Raw genomic sequence first — 22,713 nt, forward strand, 5'->3', positions numbered from 1 at the left:
AAACTGTCGATTACTAACCTAAATACGAGGCGGCAATTATTAAATAAGTTCCTTTACTAATACAGCTGATTTGTACGAGATCGTCTTACATTATGTGTCAAATGTTTCCAATTGTCAGAAACATATGGGAGCTAGAAGCTGAGAAGAATTCTGAAAAGCAAACCGTCTGCAATTATTATGTTGTAGTAGAATCTGTTTTGTCTCTGAAGAAGTTGATACACTCTCAATCTGCATCTCAGAAAGATCGGAAGCAAGAATTCATAGGGAAAAGATTGTATTGAAAGGAGTTATTAAAGAGATATTGGCATATTATAAACATACAATATTGTAAAACAAGATATCTTGTTATTGAATGAAAAGGCAAGTGTATCGCTTGAACTGTTAAAATTGTATTAAGGTGTATAACCTTGTTCTAATTGATATCTCTAAGTTTCAGGTAATATGGAAACGTCATCAGATAATTATTCAGAGGCAATGTGTGCACGTATCAACATGAACAACTAAAATAGAGGGACCTCAAAGGATCTGATCTGAAATGTGATGGACAATACTTGATAATGATATTGAGTGAAAACTGAACTCGGAAGGTGACACCGTCGTGGAGCAACAACCCAGGATGAGTACTTGAATATCTTATACATATTCCGCCACGTAATTGCTTATTGTAGTTGTAGAGTAGTATTTATTTTGTTGTCAATTTTGACATGAACAATTTTAACTTGAAAGCGACCGTTATTTGTTGGACATTGCGTTGTAATATTTATGATCGTTACGTCTAGTGTGGTGAGCCGGACTACGTTGTGATAATATGCGATAGCTGTGTAAGATTTCTTTAATGTTTGCTAGCAAGGTTTTACGAAAGTTTCTTCGACATGGATGTTATTGGTACCGTAATGATGTTATGGTGTTGAACGCTAATTTAACTTGGAGCTCAGTATACCTCGGAGGAGCTCGGTATTTTGCGACGTGCGATTCTGTGGTCTTCAAAATGTTATGTGCTTGTGTGGAAGTACAGTGTTTGATAATAGAAGTGTGATACTATTGTGGTGATATGGAATTAATGCGGCAACGTATTTAGTAATTTTACGTAATTGCCTGAATAGATTGTTCTTTAGTATTGTGAATTCGCTGTGCATGACGAGTTGTGCGATGTTATGAGGTGTTAGTTATGGTAGGATCTTTGAAAGTATTTTCGTGGATAGAGAGATGTGATGATTATAGACGCGTCATTGGGATTGCGAATTTTATGATGATGTTATGTGAAGGTCCTGATGATGGTATTGACGGTAGGAACTATGTTGGTCATGCGTGAATTTTGATGTTGTCGTGATGAATAATTTATTTAGGTACGAGGCCGTATTTTAGAATAATGTTGTAGGATGTCGCACTTACGAACACTAGTAGTTGGTCGTCACATTTATCCTATTTAAATACAAGATTGACCAGAGCGCACGATTTTAAAGGGATGTTTAGGATCTTCGCAAGATAATCGGTAATGTAAAGATATTGAGGTCATGTCGTAAAGGAAATATGATCTTCTGTGGTAAGTAAACCATTTCTTTGCTAGTTGGATTTTGTAGATCATTTGAGTTGACGCCTAGTGCTAATGTAGTATTCCAGGTCAACGCCGCAGTGGTATCCGGAGGCGCAGAATCAACGTAGTTAGACAAGGTTATTGTAGATGTGGCAATGTCTCTTGATGTTTTATTTTAGGTGCGGTCACCGATGGACGTACGAGAAGATCGAGTCTGTCTTTTAAATGCATGATTTTGATGGATGTTACATTATGTTGTGATCCTGTGTCTTTCAAGCATTTCTATTGCATTTATGGTGATTTTATGAAGTTAGAATAACGGTATTTTTCAAGTTGCTAGATAGATAGATACCGACATTTAATGCAGTGATTTTTAAAAAAGAAATGACGGAATATTATGAGATATTTGGGTAGAAAATAGCATTCTGAAGTGGACGATTCTATAATTCCCAGTGATTTATTTTTGAAAAATGCGAGATTGATAACTGATCTTTCCATGTAAGCCTTCAGCAGAGGGACTCTTTGTCTCTTTTGTTTCGATTGATGATGTTGTATTTATTTGTAACAAGAGCTTGAAGTTAGGTATTTATTTTCAATTTAACATAATATTTTCCTTTTATATTCGTTTGTGTTGCCAATAATTTGTTTTTAATGTAGTTGATACATTTAAAGTTATTTTAAAGTCATTAAACGGGAGATCCTTCCATAATTAAAACATTTTACGGAGTTATCATTTAAAGTAGCGTAGGAATATTAGGATAGTTATTTAATTTAGGATAAGATAAAATGTTGGTCAATGTATCTCGTCGAATATGCCAATATCCTCGGTCTCTTAATACTCTATTGAGGAATATTCACATAATTTTAGGCAGAAATGATGATTACATTCCACGTTAAAAGCCACGATGATAACAGTCCACTTATTTAACCTGTGTCCCAACTCGTCGGACTTGCACGTCCCTTGAGTGGAGCCTTCATGGATCTCCGACTGCATTGCTTCGCCGCGGCTGAACCCAACACTGAGATATAGAATTAAAATTTACAACATGGTCACAGGGACTGCTGTCAGGGCACAATATATACTTCATAATCACTCAACTTACCTAACATCTTTTCCTGCTATAGCTGGTACATCATGAAAATAATATGTATATAAAGAAATAAAATATACTTTTACTTCATCAATAACAAGGCATTCCTTCCACTTTATAAAGAACAATGCCCTTTAATTTCTAGAATACTAATCTACATACAAAGTGTGTATTCCTATCTCCAACTGTAAAACACAGTACATCAACCCTTACCCACCTTTCCTACATGCAACATTACATCACTATTCACAAATTAACTACATATTCATCAGCTACAAATTAAAATGTGAAACTGAAGAGTGCACATGAACATTCATCATACAGTTGCTCCTTGATGAAGCAAATATTAGAGTTTGTGAACTGGACTCTTATGCTGACATCCGCATCGCAGAGTTATTTGTGTTTTTGCTACATAGTTTTCAAACGATTAGTTAATTTGTTCTCTATGTGAAATGGCAGATTTTAAGGAACAAAGATTCTGCCCGAAATTTTGTTTCGAACTTGAAAAATCTGCTGCTAAAAACCATTTATCACCATAGGCATTCACTCCCTGACAAGCATAACAATTGTCTTCCGAGAGCATGGGTGTGGTCAGTAACAGGGTTTTAAATGACTAAAGACAAATTCTAAAACTACATGCTCTGCCACAAAGTCAGTCTACCAAAGCTCCTTTTTTTCTGTAGAATCTGGGCATCAGCTCCTCTGATTCTTTTTGTCCTTTTCTACAGTCTTTAAGTGCTTTCAACACTCATCATCATCATCTGGGTATCCTTCCAGCGGGCTGGGTAGGACTTTTGTGGACAATATGCCTTCATCGGTTCCTCTCATTATAGAGTTCCTCTCCTTTCACATCCTGCAGTGTTGGTCTTTTCTTGATAAGGTCTGCATTTATTTGGTCCAGCCACCTTCTTCTGGGACGTCCAACAGTTCTCCTTCAAGGTACTGACCATTTCCAAGTATTGTCTGGGAGTTCTAGTCTCTTCCATCCTTTGCACATGCCCGAACAATTTCAACCGTGCAATGCGTTATCTTTCTTCCATTTCTGATGTACTCATTTTTAATTTTGTCTCTTGTTGTTTTTTGCATAGCAGATCATAAAAATTTCATTTCACATGCTTGCAGTTTGCTGATGTTTCTTTTCAGTAACACACAGGTCTCAAACCCATATGTCATGATTGGCTGGAGGTAAGATTTGAACACTGTCTGTTTGGCTTTTACGAGAACTGCTTTGTCCCATGCTAGATTTCGTACCTGATAGAAGAACATGGAACCTTTAGTCGTTCTGTTCTAGATTTCCAATTTAGCACTTCCCTGGTTCGATACAATACTTTCAAGATAAATGAAGCTTTCTACACATTCAATTATCTCTCCATGAAGTTTGCGGTCACATTCTCTGGGTGTTCTACTCAATTTCATTGCTACTGTTTTCTTTTTATTCACAGTTAATTTATATTCTTTAAATTTGTTGACCCTGCAATCTAATTTCCTCTGGACTTCTTGCTCTGTTTCTCCCCAAATGGCAACATCAACTGCAAACACTAATGCATTCAAATCTCCTGGTTCTGTAGCTTTAATTTCCTCAATGATTACATCCATGAGTGCAAGGAGTAGTAGTGGAAATAGTGCACTGCCTTGTTGTGCACTTCTCTTTGTTTGGAAGCATTCAGATCTACCATTCCCTATTTGTACACTACTTTCACAGTTTTCATATAGCAACTGAATCTTATGAATTAGAGAATTTGGAGCCCCTGGTTTATACAGACATTCCTGTATTTTGCTCCTTGGAACACTGTCATAGGCTTTTTCTATATCTAGGAACACTACTATCAGATCTTTCCCTTTTTTTCCAGTACTTTTCCATTAGTTGTCTAACAGCAAAAATTAGGTCTACTGTTCGTCTGTTGCCTTTGAAGCTGTGTTGTTCTTCTTCAAACTGATGTTCTATCCTTGTTCTTAATCTCTTCACTATGATCTTTTCTAATATCTTGAGGCATTGTAGTAGCAGGGTAATTCCTCTGTAGTTTGTACACTTTCTTCTGCTTCCTTTCTTGACTACTGGTATGATCAATCCTTTTTCTCATTCATCTGGTATCTTATTTCTCTCCAGAATACTCCTAGTGTTCGATGTAGCCACAGAAGACCTTGTATGCCTGCCGCTTTGAATATATCTGCAGATAATCCATCTAGTCCTGGTGATTTTACTTCTTTCATACACTTCAGGGCATTTTCTGTTTCTGACCACGTAATTGGTCTTTTTTCTTCTCCATGTTTGATAGGTTCATTGTTTTCATGCTCCTCCTCTTCATTGTCATTTAACAACTTGTCGAAATAGTTTCCCATTTCTTTGACACTTTTTTTCAAATATCGTCCTATGGACAATGTGTTACCATAGCTATGAATTAGATGCCACTTCCACTAAGTTGCTGATGTCAATTTGGCACTTCTCCATATTACAAAACTTGAAAACCACTACACACTTGAAGCATTTGATGATTATAGTCTGTGTACAAACAAAACATTTTTCTGGAATAAATTGTCTTCAAAATGGGCAAATACCTGCTCTGTCAGCAACAAACCTGCAACACAGTATTCACCATATCCTAAAACATTATATAAGCACGAGGCACAGATCAATCATAGGCAGCCAATTCATTATGCTAGCAAAATCAATTGACTGTTGTGTTTGATTGTTCAAAGCATTTTGCCCGATAACTTGACCATGAACTGCAGTGGCGAGATGTTTGCATCAGAACTGTTGAACAAGTATCAGAAAAACACATGAGGGAACTCAATAGGTAGATATTATGTAGAAGTCTACAGGGGTATGACGACTGAATGGCATTGTCATTGGCTACACACTAAAGCGGCTGCAGTTCAAATCCTGACCAACGCATGTGGGATATTTAAAAAATAATAATAACCTATGGTAAGGAATCCACACATAACAGGAAGATGTCTTGGCTTTGATCACAATATCAACAGTCATGTAAGCTTATTTGCTTTTTCTAAACATGTATATGGATACATCTTTGGGACTTATGAATGTTGAGTGAAACAACCTAACAGCAGGAAAATCTAATGTTTTGGAAAGACATTGTTTCACTTCCTCAGAAGTAAGTGACTATTCTGATAATGCCAAAAGAACTTGATTCAATTTTCCTATTGTCCTATTGATGAAATGGTATTTTCATTTGTCACCACATGGCTCACAATGGCCTATTATATACAAAGTGGTTCACATCTCCATATAGTACACCTCTGTAGTGTAACACTTAGTGCTATTAGCTGCTGGGACCTTGGGATGACACAAATTTACTTATCACCACGATAATGATTGCAAACCTTAAATCACAAACTTTCATCGCTACATCTGGTCGCAATCACGTTGCTCCCCGGTTCAACAAGCATTCACCAAGTCCTAGCACACACTAAACAGCTCTCCAGCTACATGACACAGCTATGTTGTGGTAAATTCCATGCACATAAATATATAAGCCCGACCAACCACCCGGCAAAATCAGTCCACCTTGACTTTGGTGTTGTTGGAGGGCCTGCTCCTGAACTTCTTGGAACACTGCTCGGACTTGTACATAGTGAGCAAGAAGACACACTTATTTATAACATCTCCATGGAACTTTGCTTTTCTTCAGTGTGGGTCTTACTTCACTCTGAATGAATGACGTATGTTTACATTCCTCACCCTGAGGAGGTGGGACAGGCCACCTATAGTGTAATGCCCTCTCTCTAGCCAGGACTTCACTTCGAATCTTTATTAACAGACATATGGTTCGGATATTTAATTCGTTTGTGAGTACTGGACACATTTTGTCGGTGGAATCCCTGTGAAGAAACATTTTGAATGGACCCTGAGAATGCGGGACTTGTGTCCATATTTTGTCCACTTTTTCAGAAGGATCGAAGAAGGTGGAGGAGGCTAATTGGCAAGGCCAAAAACCGACTATGGTTAGTGTGGCCAACCTACTAAGTAAGTATAAAATTAACATGCTCAGAGCGGGTCACGCGCTGGGCGCATGATGCTAGTTTCAAAGCATGTGCAGAGCACACGCCTAGCACATCAAGGGATAGGCGCTAGAAAATGTGAATCACAGGTTTTCTGCATGGTAAGAACGACTTCTTGTCATCCCGCACATCGTGTAAGTCGAATCTACTAGCAGGTTCATCCATAGCCAGATTTGCGCACGCGTATTCGGTTCTCTACTTTTTTTCTCCCCACAGTTTTTGTCACACATCATTCTTTTTGGAGTCTTTGGGCAGCAAGACAATTTTAATGCAAGGTAAGACACTGAACTTTCTGTCCATTGTTACCTCAAGAGAATTACGAGACTCTTTGTTTTTGAAATAAAATTCAACAACTCCAATAAATTCAGTGAAAGGACTGAAGATCCAATTTTATTCATTCTTGCATCAAATTTATGAGTAACGTGAAAGATCGTGTAGTAAACATTTTTGATTGTGTCATGATGCTTATGTTACCAGTATCACTTTATTTATATTCTGTTCAGATGGCCAACAATGCAGTTCCTTCAACATCACGAGGAAGCGCACTTCAACAGAAGAAATACCGCTTCGGCAGTTTTACGATGAAAACATTGGGACAAAAATAATCTATAATAGAGACGTGCAAATACGAATAATTTTATGTTTGTAATCATCCTTTATGCATTTGTTTGTTATCCGCAGTAAATAATGTACAGTAATCTACCCTTGCACCTGGCACGTGATCTGCCTGATGACCAGTGTTAGTTCTCGATTTCCACCACCATGTACCAGGCGCGTGAATGGGATAAGTCCACGAGTTCAATAGAACTTGTTCTACTAACTTTTAAAACTCATTTATTATTACAACTTTTAAACAGTTCCACACAAATATTTTGCTCAGGTTGGTAGGTATGTCCAATTCTACTAATACCCAGTAAACGTCTTAAGATATTGCCAGTTTCATAAGTCACTTTGTGGTATATAGCAGCGTTACACTGGTTTCTAAGGAAGATTCCTTCTTTTGTGCTCCTCCCTTCCCAATTTCCCCAAAAATGATCCTTTTTATCAATATCTAGTCTCCAACTGGTTGACTTTGCCATATTACACCTTGTTAAGGTGTTTGTTAAATTGATTACTGAACTCCACTTTGCACTTCACGGTTTTGGTGGTCTAAGATCATTGCTTCTATTGTCAAAATCTTTACTAGTTATAAGTTGATTTGTTATTCACTGTATTTTTGTTTGCAATTTCTATCCGACATAGATTTTTTGTTAAAAATTTTAAGGGAAAAGAAGATCTGAGCTTTTACATTCATTCAATCAATCAATCAATCAATCAATCAATCAATCAATCAATCAATCAATCAATCAATCAATCAATACTGATCTGCATTTAGGGCAGACGCCCTTGTGGCAGATTCCCTATCTATTGTCTTCCTAGCCTTCTCTTAAATGATTTCAAAGAAATTGGATATTTATTGAGCATCTCCCTTGGTAAGCTATTCCAATCCCTAAATCCCCTTCCTACAAATGGGTATTTGCCCCAATTTGTCCTCTTCAATTCCAACTTTATCTTTATATTGTGATCTTTCCTACTTTTAAAGATACCACTCAAACTTATTCGTCTACTAATGTCATTCCACGTCATCTCTCCGCTGACAGCTTGGAACATGCCACTTAGTCCAGCAGCTCGTCTTCTTTCTCCCAATTCTTCCCAGCCCAAACTTTGCAAAATTTTTGTAACGCTAATCTTTTGTCGGAAATCACCCAGAACAAATAGAGCTGCTTTTCTTTGGATTTTTCCAGTTCTTGAATAAAGTAATCCTGGTGAGGGTCCCATACACTGGAACCATACTCTAGTTGGGGTCTTACCAGAGACTTATATGCCCTCTCCTTTACATCCTTACTACAACCCCTGAACTCCCTCATAACCATGTGCAGAGATTTGTACCCTTTATTTACAATATCATTTATGTGATTACCCCAATGAAGATCTTTCCTAGATACTTACAATGATCCCCAAAAGGAACTTTCACCCATCAACGCAGTAATTAAAACTGGGAGCACTTTTCCTATTTGTGAAACTCACAACCTGAACTTTTACCCCGTTTATCATCATGCCATTGCCTGCTGTCCATCTCACAACATTATCAAGGTCATGTTGCAGTTGATCACAATTTTGTAACTTATTACTCTATACAGAATAACATCATCCGCAGAAAGCCTTACCTCTGATTCCATTTCTTAACTCATGTCATTTATATATATAAAAAAACATAAAGGTCCAATAATACTGCCTAGAGGAATTCTCCTCTTAATTATTACAGGGTCAGATAAAGCTTCGCCTACGCTAATTCTCTGACATTTATTTTCTAAAAATATAGCAACCCATTCAGTCACTCTTTTGTCTAGTCCAATTACATTCATTATTGCCAGTAGTCTCCCATGATCCACACTATCAAATGCTTTAGACAGGTCAATCGCGATACAGTCCAGTTGACCTCCTGAATCCAAGATATCTGCTACATCTTGCTGGAATCATACAAGTTGAGCTTCAGTGGAATAACCTTTCCTAAAACCAAACTGCCTTCTATCGAACCAGTTATTCATTTTGCAAACATGTCTAATATAATCAGAAAGAATGCCTTCCCAAAGCTTACATGCAATGCATGTCAAACTTACTGGCCTGTAATTTTCAGCTTCATTTCTACCACCCTTTCCTTTATACACAGGGGCTACTATAGCAACTCTCCATTCATTTGGGATAACTCCTTCAACCAAACAATAATCAAATAAGTACTTCAGATAAGGTACTATATCCCCAGAAATCTTATCAATTCCAGGCGCTTTTCTAGTTATCAACTTTTGTATCTTATTGTAAATGTCATTGTTATCATATGTAAATTTTAATACTTCTTTAGCATTAGCCTCCTCCTCTATCCGGACATTATCCTTGTAACCAACACTCTTTACATACTGCTGACTGAATACTTTTGCCTTTTGAAGATCATCACATACACACTCCCTTTGTTCATTAATTATTCCTGGGGTACATACCCTTCCATTTTTCACTAAAATTTGTATGACTGAAAATTATGCTTGCCATCATGTTATCCTTAGCTGCCTTCTTCACTAGATATAATTTCCTAGTAAGTTCCTTCAATTTCTCCTTACTTCCACAGACATTTCTAACTATTTCTTTCCAATCTGCACCTCCTTCTTAGTATCAATAAGGTGGGTTTTTACTATTCCTTACCACTTTTAAAGGTACACATGTTTTCACATTCCTCAACAATTGCTTTAAACCCATCCCAGAGTCTGTTTACATTTTTATTTACCGTTTTCCACCAATCATAATTACCTTTTTCTAAACTGCCTCATGCCTGCTTTATCAGCCATATGGTACTGCCTTTAAGGCCTTTCTTTCTATCACATTTATTTTTAACTACGACAAAGACAGCTTCATGATCACGGTTAGGTCAAGATGGCGGCTAGAGAAGACACGCGCAAGCTTAGTACTGTTGCAGTTTGTGTTGTTTGTGTAGTAATAATCAGAGTTGTTGCACTTTACGGTTCTCTCCATGTGTCTATTCAAGTTAAGGAATCGGTGTGTGCAAGTGAGTTCTCCTTTTGCATGGCTACTAGTAGAGAGAAACTACTACATTCCGGCGTTCTCTCTGACTGGATGCGCCATTTTCCAGACTTATAGGCGCCTCCCTACTAGCTCTGAGCCGAACGAGCTTAGGCCTGGTCGCTCAGCCATTAGGGGCTTGCTTTGCCTCCTACTACTGGCTGGAGAAGTCCACTTAAACCCCGGTCCCACCACTTGTGAAATGAAAACAGACATAAACATCTATTGTCAGAATGTGCAAAGACTAAACAATAAGCTGTCTGATTGTGAACTATCCCTGCCAGACTTAAGAGAAGTTGGTGCAATCGGACTTACTGAAACATGGCTCTTGTGAGCTAGTGAGAGTGAACTACCACTCAATGCTAATTACAGCATATTTCATCATGATCGCGCTACTCTAGGTAGTGGAGTGAATCTAGCAGTGAACGGTGCGTTACCGTGTAAACGAAGGACAGATCTCAAACGGAACTGTGAGTTATTGTGGGTGGAGCTACTCTTTCCTTGATGCCTTGTACTTGTGGGATGTTACTACAGACCACCAAACAGCCCATTCTGTGACTCTGAACAGTGCCTGGACTCAGTCATTGCAGCTCTCCCTCATGGTGACGTAATTTTAATGGGCGACTTTAACCTGTCTATAAAGTGGTCTTCTCCAACTACTGGACTGTCAGCTAACAACTGTGATACATACTTTATAGACAGTTTTATTAATGGCCTCGGACTGAAACAGTTTAATATGTACCCAACCCATGGACCCAACACCCTGGACCTCACAGTCTCCTCATTAGAACTTATAACAATAACCCCAGGCAGAAACCTTTTCCTGTAAGACCACCAGTCTCTCGATGCTACATTCCTCCTTCCCTACTGTCCTCAAAGCCTCACAGCAGGACATCCTACACCCTACCTACATCTGGCGCCGTGCCACCTGGCCTGCAATGTGTTGTGCCCTAGAATGCCTTCCCTGGAGTCTGCTCGAAATAGCTGATATCAAATCGGCTCTTGACCTGCTGTACGACAGGCTGCAAGCTGCAATTAAAGACTTTGTACATGCACAACAGGCTACTACCAGCAAATATCAACACTGGATATCACAAGAGACCAGACTGATACTATTTAATAAGAAGAGAGTTTGGCGCCTGTGGAAAGACTTTCCTAACCCACACACTCATAATACCTTTGTTAAAATCTGCCGAGGTTTATGGTCAGAAGAGACTACAAAACACACGTAGACACTGTCACTGAAAACGTCCGCAGCAATCCCAAAGATGCAACAGCAGACGGCGCCGATCGCAATGAACATTTCAAGAGGTTTTTCTTCTCCAACTTCTCCCCTCCCTTACAAAACCAACCGTTCCGTCCCGTAGGTACAACTTCAAACAGAACCATATCAAGCATAACTACCACACCAAGTGAAGTTCATAACCTTCTTCAAACTCTTCGTACCAACAAGGCTACCGGTGCCAATACTATAGGTCCTCTTTTCCTAAACAATACTGCCAGCACTCTTTGTGTCCCTCTCTCTAAATTATTCAACAGATATTTTGCCCCGGGCTATTTTCCTATTACCTGGAAACAGGCAAATATTGTTCCACTTCTCAAATCAGGCAACAAATTTAATGTTTCATCTTACCGACCAATTTCTATTCTCCCCACACTATCCTTTATCTTTGAAAAAATTATACACCAGCGTCTCCTCGCATTCACTTTGCCATATATCTCAACCAAGCAGCGTGGTTTTCTACCAGGTGGCTCTTTTCTAACACACCTGGCCACTCTGCATAGCTTTGCATCACATGCCACTGCAGCTACATCACAGCTGGATATCTGCTACGTAGACATTTTGAAAGCTTTCGATTCTGTAAACCATACTCTGTTGCTCCATAAACTCTCCGAATGATTTAATATATACATGGCAGTCTTCTGAACCTTCTTGCTGGCTTCCTACATAATTGTTGGCAGAGAGTGGTAATGTCAGGCACTTCATCCTCATGGTTACCAGTCACCTCCAGTGTCCCACAAGGCAGTACTTTTGGCTCCTTGCTGTTTTCTTTGTTTATGGACGATCTGCCGTCCGAACTCAACAAAACAGCGAATACCCTACTCTTTGCTAACAACTGCAAGATATTTAGAGAAATCAGAAATCCAGCAGATCCAGCTCTGCTACAGTCCTCACTTAATGCCTTCTCGAACTGGTGCCGTACATGGAAACTTATCCCCAATCCACAAATATGCAGCCACCTGACCATAACACTACGTAAATATCCTCTACCGACATCATATTACCTACTCGACAAGCCCATCACCACAGTTACGCAACAGCATGACCTAGGTGTAATTTTCAATACAAAATTACAATTTAAGACCCACATAGAAACATATACAACCAAGGCTATGAAATTACTAGGCATTCTCTATCACTTCACAGAAATTTCTGACCCCATTGCTCTCCGTCACTTCTTCCTCACGATCATTCAACTTCTCTTAAACTACTGCTCTCCAATTTGGACAGCCTCCCCCTCCAATACTAAGCAGTTAAGACAGAGCAGTGTCCTTCTTTGCTGCAATTGTAAGGAATAGAAACCCCAAGCTCAGAAATACGGCTACACAGTAGGTATTAATGGCAATTAATATGTCACCGCTGCACATCAGGCGACAGGTAGCTGACCTGAGTTTCCTCCACGGGATCTTAAATGGGCATTACTGCTTGGAACATCTTGTCTCACTCTTCTCTCTCCGTGTTCCATCCCGCTCCACCAGAACCAAAGACCTTCTCCACATTCCCTACATTCAGCACTCAATACTTCAACGATGTTTCCTAATCCGCCTCCCAACAATCTTTAACAATATTAATAGGAGAGAAGATCTTGATATAGCATCTAATAAAAGCATATTCGAGAGGGGTGTAAATAGTCTCTTAAAGATAAGTTGATGTGAAGGTATTATACCGTCATCTTGATTCACGACGACTTTTCTATGAACATGGACATTCTCATGGTTTTCGATTTGGACAGTTGTTATTAGTAGGCTGTGTACCTGATCTTGTTATATTTTGTTATGTTTGTTATATTTTATTATGAAAGTTTATGTTTGTTAAATAGTCTGTTGACAGTACAAGTGAAATTTGCTCAGTGTCGCTGTATCTGGTGCTTAGTGAACAAATAATACCACCTATTACTTCGGTTTCTCTATAGAGCTCATCTGGTTTTACCAGCACCACGTCCAGGATATTTTTCCCTTCTAGTTGGTTCCATCACTATCTGAATCAGCTGTTCTTCCCATATTAGCTTATTTGCCATTTGTTGGTCATGCTTCCTGTCATTCCATTTCCTTCCCAATTGCCATCTGGTAAATTCAGATCTCTCGCTACAATCAAATTCCTCTCCATGTCGTTTCCCACATAGGTGATTATCTTATCAAATAATTCCGAATCCGTGTCAGCGCTACCCTTTCCCGGTCTGTACGCTCCAAAGATATCAAGTTGCCTATTATCTTTAGAAATGAGCCTTACACCTAGAGTTTCATGTTTGTCATCTTTAACTTTTTCGTAGCTTACAAATTCTTCTTTCATCAAAATGAATCCTCCCCTCCCACCATTCCTATCCTATCTCTACGATACACACTCCAGTTCTGTGAGAAAATTTCTGCATCCATTATATCATTTCTCAGCCATGATTCAACTCCTATTACAATATCTGGTAAGTATATACTGTATCTATTAAATTACTTAATTCTATTTCTTTTTTTACAGTACTTCTACAGTTCAACACTAACAGTTTTATGTCATCCCTACTTGACTTCCAGATGTCTGTACACTTATCACCGCTCCCTAGACTACGCCATTTTCCTGAATGTACCTCCCTATTACCCTTTCAAACAAATTTCCTAACTTACACGTACCACCGCGGTTTAAGTGCATGCCATCTGAGCGCAGATCCCTATCTCCTACCCACCCATTAGGATCTAGAAATTTCAATCCCAGTTTCCCACATACCCACTCCATAGTCTCATTTAAATCCACAATCACCCTCCAGTCAGTATCCCTCCTACACAGTATTCCAATGATAACTATCTCCGCTTCCTTAAATTTCACCTGTGATGCATTTACCAGATCCCACACATGCCCAACTATGTTGCTACTTATACCAGCTTGCCCGACGTTGTTGGTACTAACATGAAACACTACCACCTACTCCTTCCCCTCCTCCTTCTCTTCTATTTTCCTCAACATCTGCCTCAACCTAATTCCTGGATAACACTCTACCCTGGTTCCCTTTCGTCCACACACTTTCCCCACATGTCTAACGATGGAATCCCCCATGACCAGAGCCTCAACCCTACCCACCTCATTTGATCCCCTCCCCTCCTGGTCAACCCTATCTTTCCTGATATCTGCAGAAGCTACTTCCTCCTCCATTTTCTCCTTCCCATGACCCTGTTCCACCTGTCTTTTCGTATCCTTTACTCTACATTTCCATTTCCTACCTTTTCGCTTCCTCCTACTTCCACACATCTCAGCAACAGTTCCCTGTTCCTCATCTTCCCTCTGTTGTTCTACCTCGAGTGATTCGTACAGATTTCTCACAGACACCTGTCCTGAATTCTGAACCTGAATAGAGCCCTTAGCCTGCAATCTCCTTGCCCTTAGAACATTAGACCACCTGTCTTCCTTCCCCTCCCTCTTTTACACCTACTGTAACCTGTACATTGTTTGAGGGAGGCCTACCTTCCTTCCTGTCTTCTGTGATAATCCTAATTATCTCCCTCAAACTTTCCAACTCCTCCCTCATACCCCTCAATGCCTCACCACACCTACAGTTCCTACACTTGCACTAAGTCAATCTTTTCAAAAAAAATGAAAAGAAAAGGAAAAATAAAATAACTTATGTGCAAAAAAACAAAAACAAAAAAAAAAAAACGGAAGGAAATATTGACTAGGATAGTACTCAAGATCACACGACAATAAGGTAATTAATATACAACTACACTACAATACTACTTAGTCGTACTCTATTTTTATCCTACAAGACCCTAACAAGATAATAAATTTTATTGCGCACAATGTGCAAAATTTGCATATAACATCAAGTAAATTAGAATTCACTCAAGGAGAACTTTGTTCAGAACAAAATTGATTTAGAGAGACTGGTCTCTTCTTGCACTTCATTATGTGATATGTATCATACTGTTCATTGCACAATACATATACATACTCCTGGCTGCCCGGTGGTAGGATTTCTTGGCACATATACCGTGATGAAAGCCATGTATTGCAAAGCATGTCACCAAATATCTCAACTCATATTCCTCTTTCATGCAATCCTTATTTATCAGTGCGTCTGTACTGTAAAAGCTTTTCTCAATCGAGTCCCTTTTCTCTCGTAGTTCGCATAAGAGTTCCTCGTATGCCGGAGTTTGCTGTAGATGCATTTGTAGTCTTAAATCCTCTATGAAGAAGGTTTCCCGTGCTAAAACATATACGTACCAGGATCGAGTGAATTTAGATACCCCCAGGACCCTCTTAAGGTATCTCGGTTTCATGCTTTCCAGTTCTCGCAGCTGTTTACATGATAGGTAACCCCATATTACTTCTAATCCGTATGTGAGCATTGGTAGCACTTTGACTTGAAAAAGTTTCATGGCCATCTCCAGTGACATTCTTTGCAGATGTTTGATTTCACTTATGCTTCTAAGTGCAGCAGCTAATTTCTTCTTTATGTGTATTGAGAAGGTTGTCCCGGAGACTTGTAGTGTGATCCCTAGATATGTGAACTGGTTTTTTGGTGTTAATGTATGTCCTCCACATACAATGTAGTCCCCTTTCGATAAGCGTCCTCCTCTCCTCAATACCATTAATTCTGTCTTCTTTAGATTCATCCTTAATTCATTGTCATCCGCCCATTGTGTGAATGATAAGCTCCATTCTGTTTTGCAAATCTTTTTATGTTATCAGCGGCTAGTGCCATATCATTACATGTAATAAATATCATTTTTGGTCCGTATTGATGATATTTGATTGAAATAATAACATTAAGTTATTTATTAGACCACCTAATCAATACAAAATCGTCTTGGATGATTTACATAAATTACATATCATCCGCATATATGTATAAGCTTACATTTTGTGCTCCCTCTTTGATTTTGATTTTTGTAGGAAGATCCTGGGTCAGCGCACTGAACAACAGAGGGCTTGAGGGGTCCCCTTGTAACACTCTGATGGTTCAATATATCCAGTCTGACTGGGATAGCCCATCACTGATTTGCACTTGGTTTGCCGCTAGTATGTTAGCTATTAAATTCGTCATATCCGATCGTCCGAAGAGGCTTTCCAGTTTCTCAATTAATTTCCTTCTACTGACAGTGTCAAAGACTTTGGTGTAATCAATGAAGATTACATACTTCTTCCCGTGGCCTTGTGTTCTTTCTTGTACGTCCTTTAGCAGACAGCTCGCCGCTATCAGTGGATCTCGCTTTCTGGAATCCAAATTGTTCATCAGGTAACAGTGGTTCCATCAGGTTACTTATTTTCTGTGCTAATAGTTTGGTGAGTATTTTAAATGCTACCGACTCCAGGGCTATACCTCTAAGATTCTGGTTTGCTCGTGTTCCCTTGTCCTTTATATAGCATCTTTATGACTGCCTTCTGCCATGCTTTAGGTATGTTACCAGATTCCACGCACTTGTACATTAGCACTGTCCACACTGGTTCTAGGTAGGGTAATGTAGCTTTTAGATGTTCTGCGCAAAGTCTGTATATTCTCAGTGCCATGTTTACCTTGCTTGTTGAGATGGCCTTTCTCACTTTCTCACTTGTAGTTCCTTCTATCACTTTCCTCTCCTCTAACTTCGGTCTGGTTTCCTTAAGGGCTAACACACCTCTCATATGATTCTCCCAGGTCTCCATGAGTATGTCTGCTGGAAATCACGGCTGCCGTGCTGTAAGTGCCTTATAAGGGTTCTTCTCAGCATCCTTTACAAGCTTTTCATCTTCCTTTGCCCTAAATTCCCGCTTTTTCAGCTTCAGTAGCGCCTTAAATTTCTTCCTTGCTGCCTGGTAGCATTCAGGTCTCTTTTGTCTTTCCTTCTCCTAGCTATGTTCAATTTTTCTAGTATAATTCGCCTTTCAATGTAACACTCCTTGTCGAACTATTTTTGCACTTTCCTGGTGTCCTCCCTTGCTGCATTTCCTTCTTTGGTGAATTTCATTATTCCTGCTATGGCCTCATCCAGATTTCCCTCGCTGATATCTTGTAGTATGCGTGGTATCTTACCAGTGTTCACATGTGGGTCCAACCTTCTCTGTATCATTTCGGTTTTTATTTGTTTATTCTTGTGTGTGTTTGTCTTGAGTGTCGTTCTTACTGGTATATGTTTCCTGATTAACGCTGCCTCATTTCTTATTAGGACATTATGTTCCAATGCATCGAAACCTCTAATGAGTGTGAGGTCTATGGCGCTTCCTCCGTTGTGGCCTATGTATATGAGTGCCTTTTTGTCGTTCACCAATGTGAGCCCTTCCCCTAGCAGATAGTCCAGTACTATTTCCGCTTTGTTATTTGCTTTATTTATTGGGCAGTTCAGGTCGCCTACAATAATCAATCTTTCATTCGCCTGTATGGTGTCTAATGCTCTCTGTATACTGTCTACTATGTCTATTGCGCTGTACTCTGGTCTGTAGTATACGCCTACTAATGTTCCTATTTTTGTTTTAATCACCAATTTATTAATTCTCCTCCTTGAGAATTGTTTCAAAGGGGGTAAATTTCGAGTTGATTAGGCATGTTATTCCACCTGACGGCCTTCCTCAATCGCCTTTCCTCGCAAATGCGTGAATGTTATAGAATCCTTACACTTTACACTTTGATTCCACGGCGATAAATGTCTGTCAGTATACAGATGTCGAACTCACTGAAAATGTCTCTCGGCGTCTGTCTTAATATGCCTTCTAGTCCTCCTGCATTCCAGTTGAGAACCTTCACTTGATCCGGTTCCATCTTATGATCTATTCCTGTACCTCCAGGGATCTCAAAAGGGCCTGCATATGACGTCCTTTGGCCAAAATGCCCCTCATATACTTTGTCATGTTCTTTCATTGGGATGCCTATTTTGAACGCTTTCCTGGTATTGGTGTCACTAACCATTCGACAATTTATTGTTTCAGACACCCCATTTTCCCTTAGGTATTCTATGTCTTCTTCCGTGGTTTCCGGGGTCAATTTCCCAGATATAGCCATGCGTCTCCCTGTACTGCCTTCAACTTACTTTCCCCTTCTCTTGTGCCCCTTATTCTTTCTCTTGTTTCCTTTCTCCTTCCCCCTCTGATACTCGTCCACTCCAGGGTCCCTTTCTTCCTCTCATCACTCTCGTCCACTGTCGTTCTTCTTCCCTCCGCTTTACATTTTCATCCCCACCAGGTTTAGCATTTCTTTTGGTTCCGGTAACCATCTCAATCGCGATTTTCTCCTTGGATTCTGTCGTTCCTCTTGGGTATTTTTGCCTTGTCTTGAGTTCTTCTTCCCTTATTTCGTATTCTCTCTCCTTCTCCGCGATAGGGTTTATTGCTTCCGGTGTGTTTGCATCCGTTTGTTGTGATGTCATTGATCTTCCGGTCTCATTCTTTATTTCCTCTTTTATTAACGTTTTGATGCTGTTTGTGATATCCTCTATCAAGGTTTATAGTTGCGAATGAGTTAGCTGGAAAATTTATAATGTCCAATAACGGACCATTTATATTGGTATTATAAATTTACTCATTCAGGACAAATATTTCAGATTCCCTATGGGAATGAACATCTATATCATGTAAGTACTTCGTCGCCCTTGCTTACTTGGCCCACTTGCGTCTCCAACCTGTCACTACTGTCGTCTCTGGTTTGCTCTATGTCTGCGTCGACTTGCTGCCACTGCTCCCTCTATTCTGTGCTGTATCTGTGGTAGCAGGTGCGTTCAGACTATCAAGATCTGCTTCAAGCACGTTGTCGCTTGATTTTTTTTTTTTTTTTTTTTTTTTTTTTTTTTTTTTTTTTTTTTTTTTTTTTGCTAGGGGCTTTACATCGCACCGACACAGATAGGTCTTATAGCGACGATGGGATAGGAAAGGCCTCGGAGTTGGAAGGAAGCGGCCGTGGCCTTAATTAAGGTACAGCCCCAGCATTTGCCTGGTGTGAAAATGGGAAACCACGGAAAACCATCTTCAGGACTGCCGACAGTGGGATTCGAACCTACTGTCTCCCGGATGCAACCTCACAGCCGTGCGCCTCTACGCGCACGGCCAACTCGCTTGATTTCTTGCGGCTATCTTCTCTGTATTGTATTTCCCCGTTAGATGTCGGGTTTGTATTATTTTTGCTTGTGGTTTCGTGCGCTGAGTCTGTAGATGTCACTATCTGTCCTTGTTGGGTGACTGCCTTCCTGCCGTCCTCTCTGTATTGGTTCTCCCCGCTAGGTGCCCAATTTAGGTTGCTGCTAGTTGCAGTTTCCCATGTTGGTCCAACAGATGTTGTTGGCTGTCTATTCGGTCATCTGTCTTCTTCAAACCGATTTTCCCCATTAGGTGTCAGGTTGGGATTGCTGCCGCTTGAAGTGTCTTGAGTTGGGTCAGTAGGTTTCTCTAACTGTTCCTCTGGTCAACTGTCTGCTTCGTACTGGCTTTTCCCACTAGGTGTCAGGATCATGCTGCTACTCCTTGTAGTTTCATCCGTTCAGCCAACAGATGTCGCTAGTTGTCCTGATTGGGTGCTAGGTGTCAGGCTCAGGCTGCTACTCCTTGTAGTTTCATGCACTGAATCAAAAGATGTCACTAGTTGTCCTGATTGGGTGTTAGGTTTCAGGTTCAGGCTGCTACTCTTTGTAGTTTCATGGGTTGAGCTAACAGATGTCGCTAGTTGTCCCTCTGACTGGCTGTCTGTTCCCCCTTCTATAAAAACTGCTGTTAATTACTGAATACCGAAAGGATACACAAAAACTGTTAAGTACCGTAATTATCCAGTGAAATTACCATGTATTCTCTTTAACTTCTTTTTAAATCAAAGGCGTATCATGTTATTGAATAAATTATTAAATTATTATCAAAGGTGTATCGTGTTATTGAATAAATTATTACCATTGTGATAGTTTGAACGGATATCTATACGAAATACCGGAAACGTTGCGGCGGAAGTTACAACTCCTTATGATAATCTGCCTTTGTAAGTATTATACCAACAAATCTAAAGATATTTAAAAAAAAAAATTAAGTTAATATTATTACCTAAAGTATTTCCTAAACCTGAATTTGAAACAAGGTTCACCTAGCTAGCCTACTTAACCTAGAAAATGTAATCTACCAAACACCAACTGAATTATTCATTATAAAATTCAAATAAATATCACTACTCCCAATTTCTACCAACAAGCACTAAACACCGATATATAAATAGCACTAAATGGATCACACACACACACACACACACACACACACAAAATTAAACAATTTCAATAGGTTTTAACTACTTTATCACTACAATAATGCAAGAGTTCTCTCAACAGTCAACCGTTCACAAGCACATCCAACAAGGGACTCTAATGAAAAGTCTAATGAAAAGTGATGTAAATTACTGTTTGTGCGTGTTTTGTATGGTTTCATTTCTTATCTTGTTCCTTCTTATTTTACCCAATATCTGAAAGTACTGTTACAGTCAATTTGTTCCAAATCACAACATTGCTTATAATAGTGGTAAAAAGGTGAAAGGTTGGATTGGAAAAAAGAAAAAAATGTAAATTACAATGCACGCATGTAAGGAGAAAATTATCTTCATACAAGCAATTTTCAAGCAGAGATAGACTACACAACTACTACAAGATCAACGTAAATTGAGATATGAAGCAGATAGTGAGGGAAGGAGGCAGCAATGAATATGTGGTTGTATCATTTAAAGATTCCCAGCAAGTATCTTATTATGTTAATATTAGCAAGCATCTTAACAAATTTCAATTGTTGTTCATGTTTTAGCACAAACATATTCAGACAATATTGTATTTATTTAACAACTTATTATGAAAATCTACTATGAAAAATAATGAGGCCTGTTCAAAAAATAACAAAAAATTAAAAATGCCATGTAAATGCAAAGTCTTAGTGGTTTCCAGGAAGAGGCACTGTATAGTGATATCCTTCGTAAGTAATTATAACTTGTAAAATTAGCCATTTGCCATGCATTTCTGAAAAAATTAGTTATTGCCTAGCAGCTCTAAGTTTGTGGGTGTGTTGAGTATGTGGAGCAATTCTCCATATATCTAAATACAAGCAGGAACACCACTCACTTGTACCCTTTGTTTTTTTTTCAGTTTTCAAACCATATAATCCATGTGAGGGTTCTATACACTCGAACTATACTCTAATTGGGATCATACCAGTAACTTATACACCCTCTTTTTACATGGTTACTACATCCCCTATATACCCTCATAACCATATGAAGAGATATGCAAGTTTCATTTACAACCTTGTTAATATTACCCCAATGAAGATCCTTCCTTACATTAATACCCAGGTAATGTTGGCAACACAAAGACAACTGTGCATCCCTATCCACCCTACTTACCTGATCTTGACACGGCAGACTATTTTCTACTCCCCAAACTGAAACTCACCCTAAAAGAATGGTAATTTCAGTCAAATGAAGAGATCAGACTGAAATTGCAGGTGGCACTCCACATGATTCCACAAATTGCCCTCCAGGACAGCTTCCATAAATGAAAATGGCACTGGGAAACAAAAGTATAAGCTGCATATAAGTCCCCTAAAGAATTATTTTCAAAGTTGTTATATTTTCAACAGACCTCGAAATATAAGAGCAGCTCTTGCAGGCTCTAAGTTTCTTCTTGATGTGCTTTCTACAATTATCTACTGTTCTGTTTACATCATTCTTTAAGGTCTCATTTTAAAACATGAATAACAAGACTGCTGCTCAGTCATATGAATGAAATTAAACTGGTTGTTGCAATAAAACATACCTGCAGAAGGAGAGACACCAGCTCTCCCAACTCAAATCCTGGTTTGCATTTCTCCCGTTCAAGCCACTGTTTAAATCCTCCCCCATTCTGCAGCAATACAGACTTAATGAGACTTCCTATAACTGTGCTTGTAATACCTCGCAACTGTGGATCAACATGGTCAGCAAACAACAAGAGATCAGACATGGGCTGGCAACGGACCATACCTGCAAATAATTTAACAATCACACTTTTACATTGATAGAGAATTGAAAACATCATAACCAACATAATGAGAAATAAGTATTGCATTCATTTTCATACAATATAGCTTTCTTTTATCATTACCTTCAGGAATATTTCTGAACTGAGATGTGCAAATAATGCTCAGTTTTCACAAAACACAAGAACTTGCAAATGTAGCCTATAAAGAACCTCCAATAATGATCAGAAAGTGGATTCCCAACACAAAGTTTTTGTTTC

The 22,713-nt window shown here is 39.1% G+C and overlaps 1 protein-coding gene across 1 annotated transcript in view; it reads right to left on the bottom strand.

Annotated features, from left to right (window-relative positions):
- The window catches only part of htt (huntingtin), a 900,697-nt gene that overhangs the window by 573,132 nt on the left and 304,852 nt on the right, over nt 1-22,713 (bottom strand). Inside the window, exon 11 of the mRNA XM_067142878.2 lies at nt 22,252-22,457. Coding sequence (XP_066998979.2) covers nt 22,252-22,457 — 206 coding nt within the window. The remainder of the gene's footprint in view (nt 1-22,251; nt 22,458-22,713) is intronic.

The sequence above is a fragment of the Anabrus simplex genome, chromosome 3, assembly GCF_040414725.1.
Source record: "Anabrus simplex isolate iqAnaSimp1 chromosome 3, ASM4041472v1, whole genome shotgun sequence".
Classification (NCBI taxonomy): Eukaryota; Metazoa; Arthropoda; class Insecta; order Orthoptera; family Tettigoniidae; genus Anabrus; species Anabrus simplex.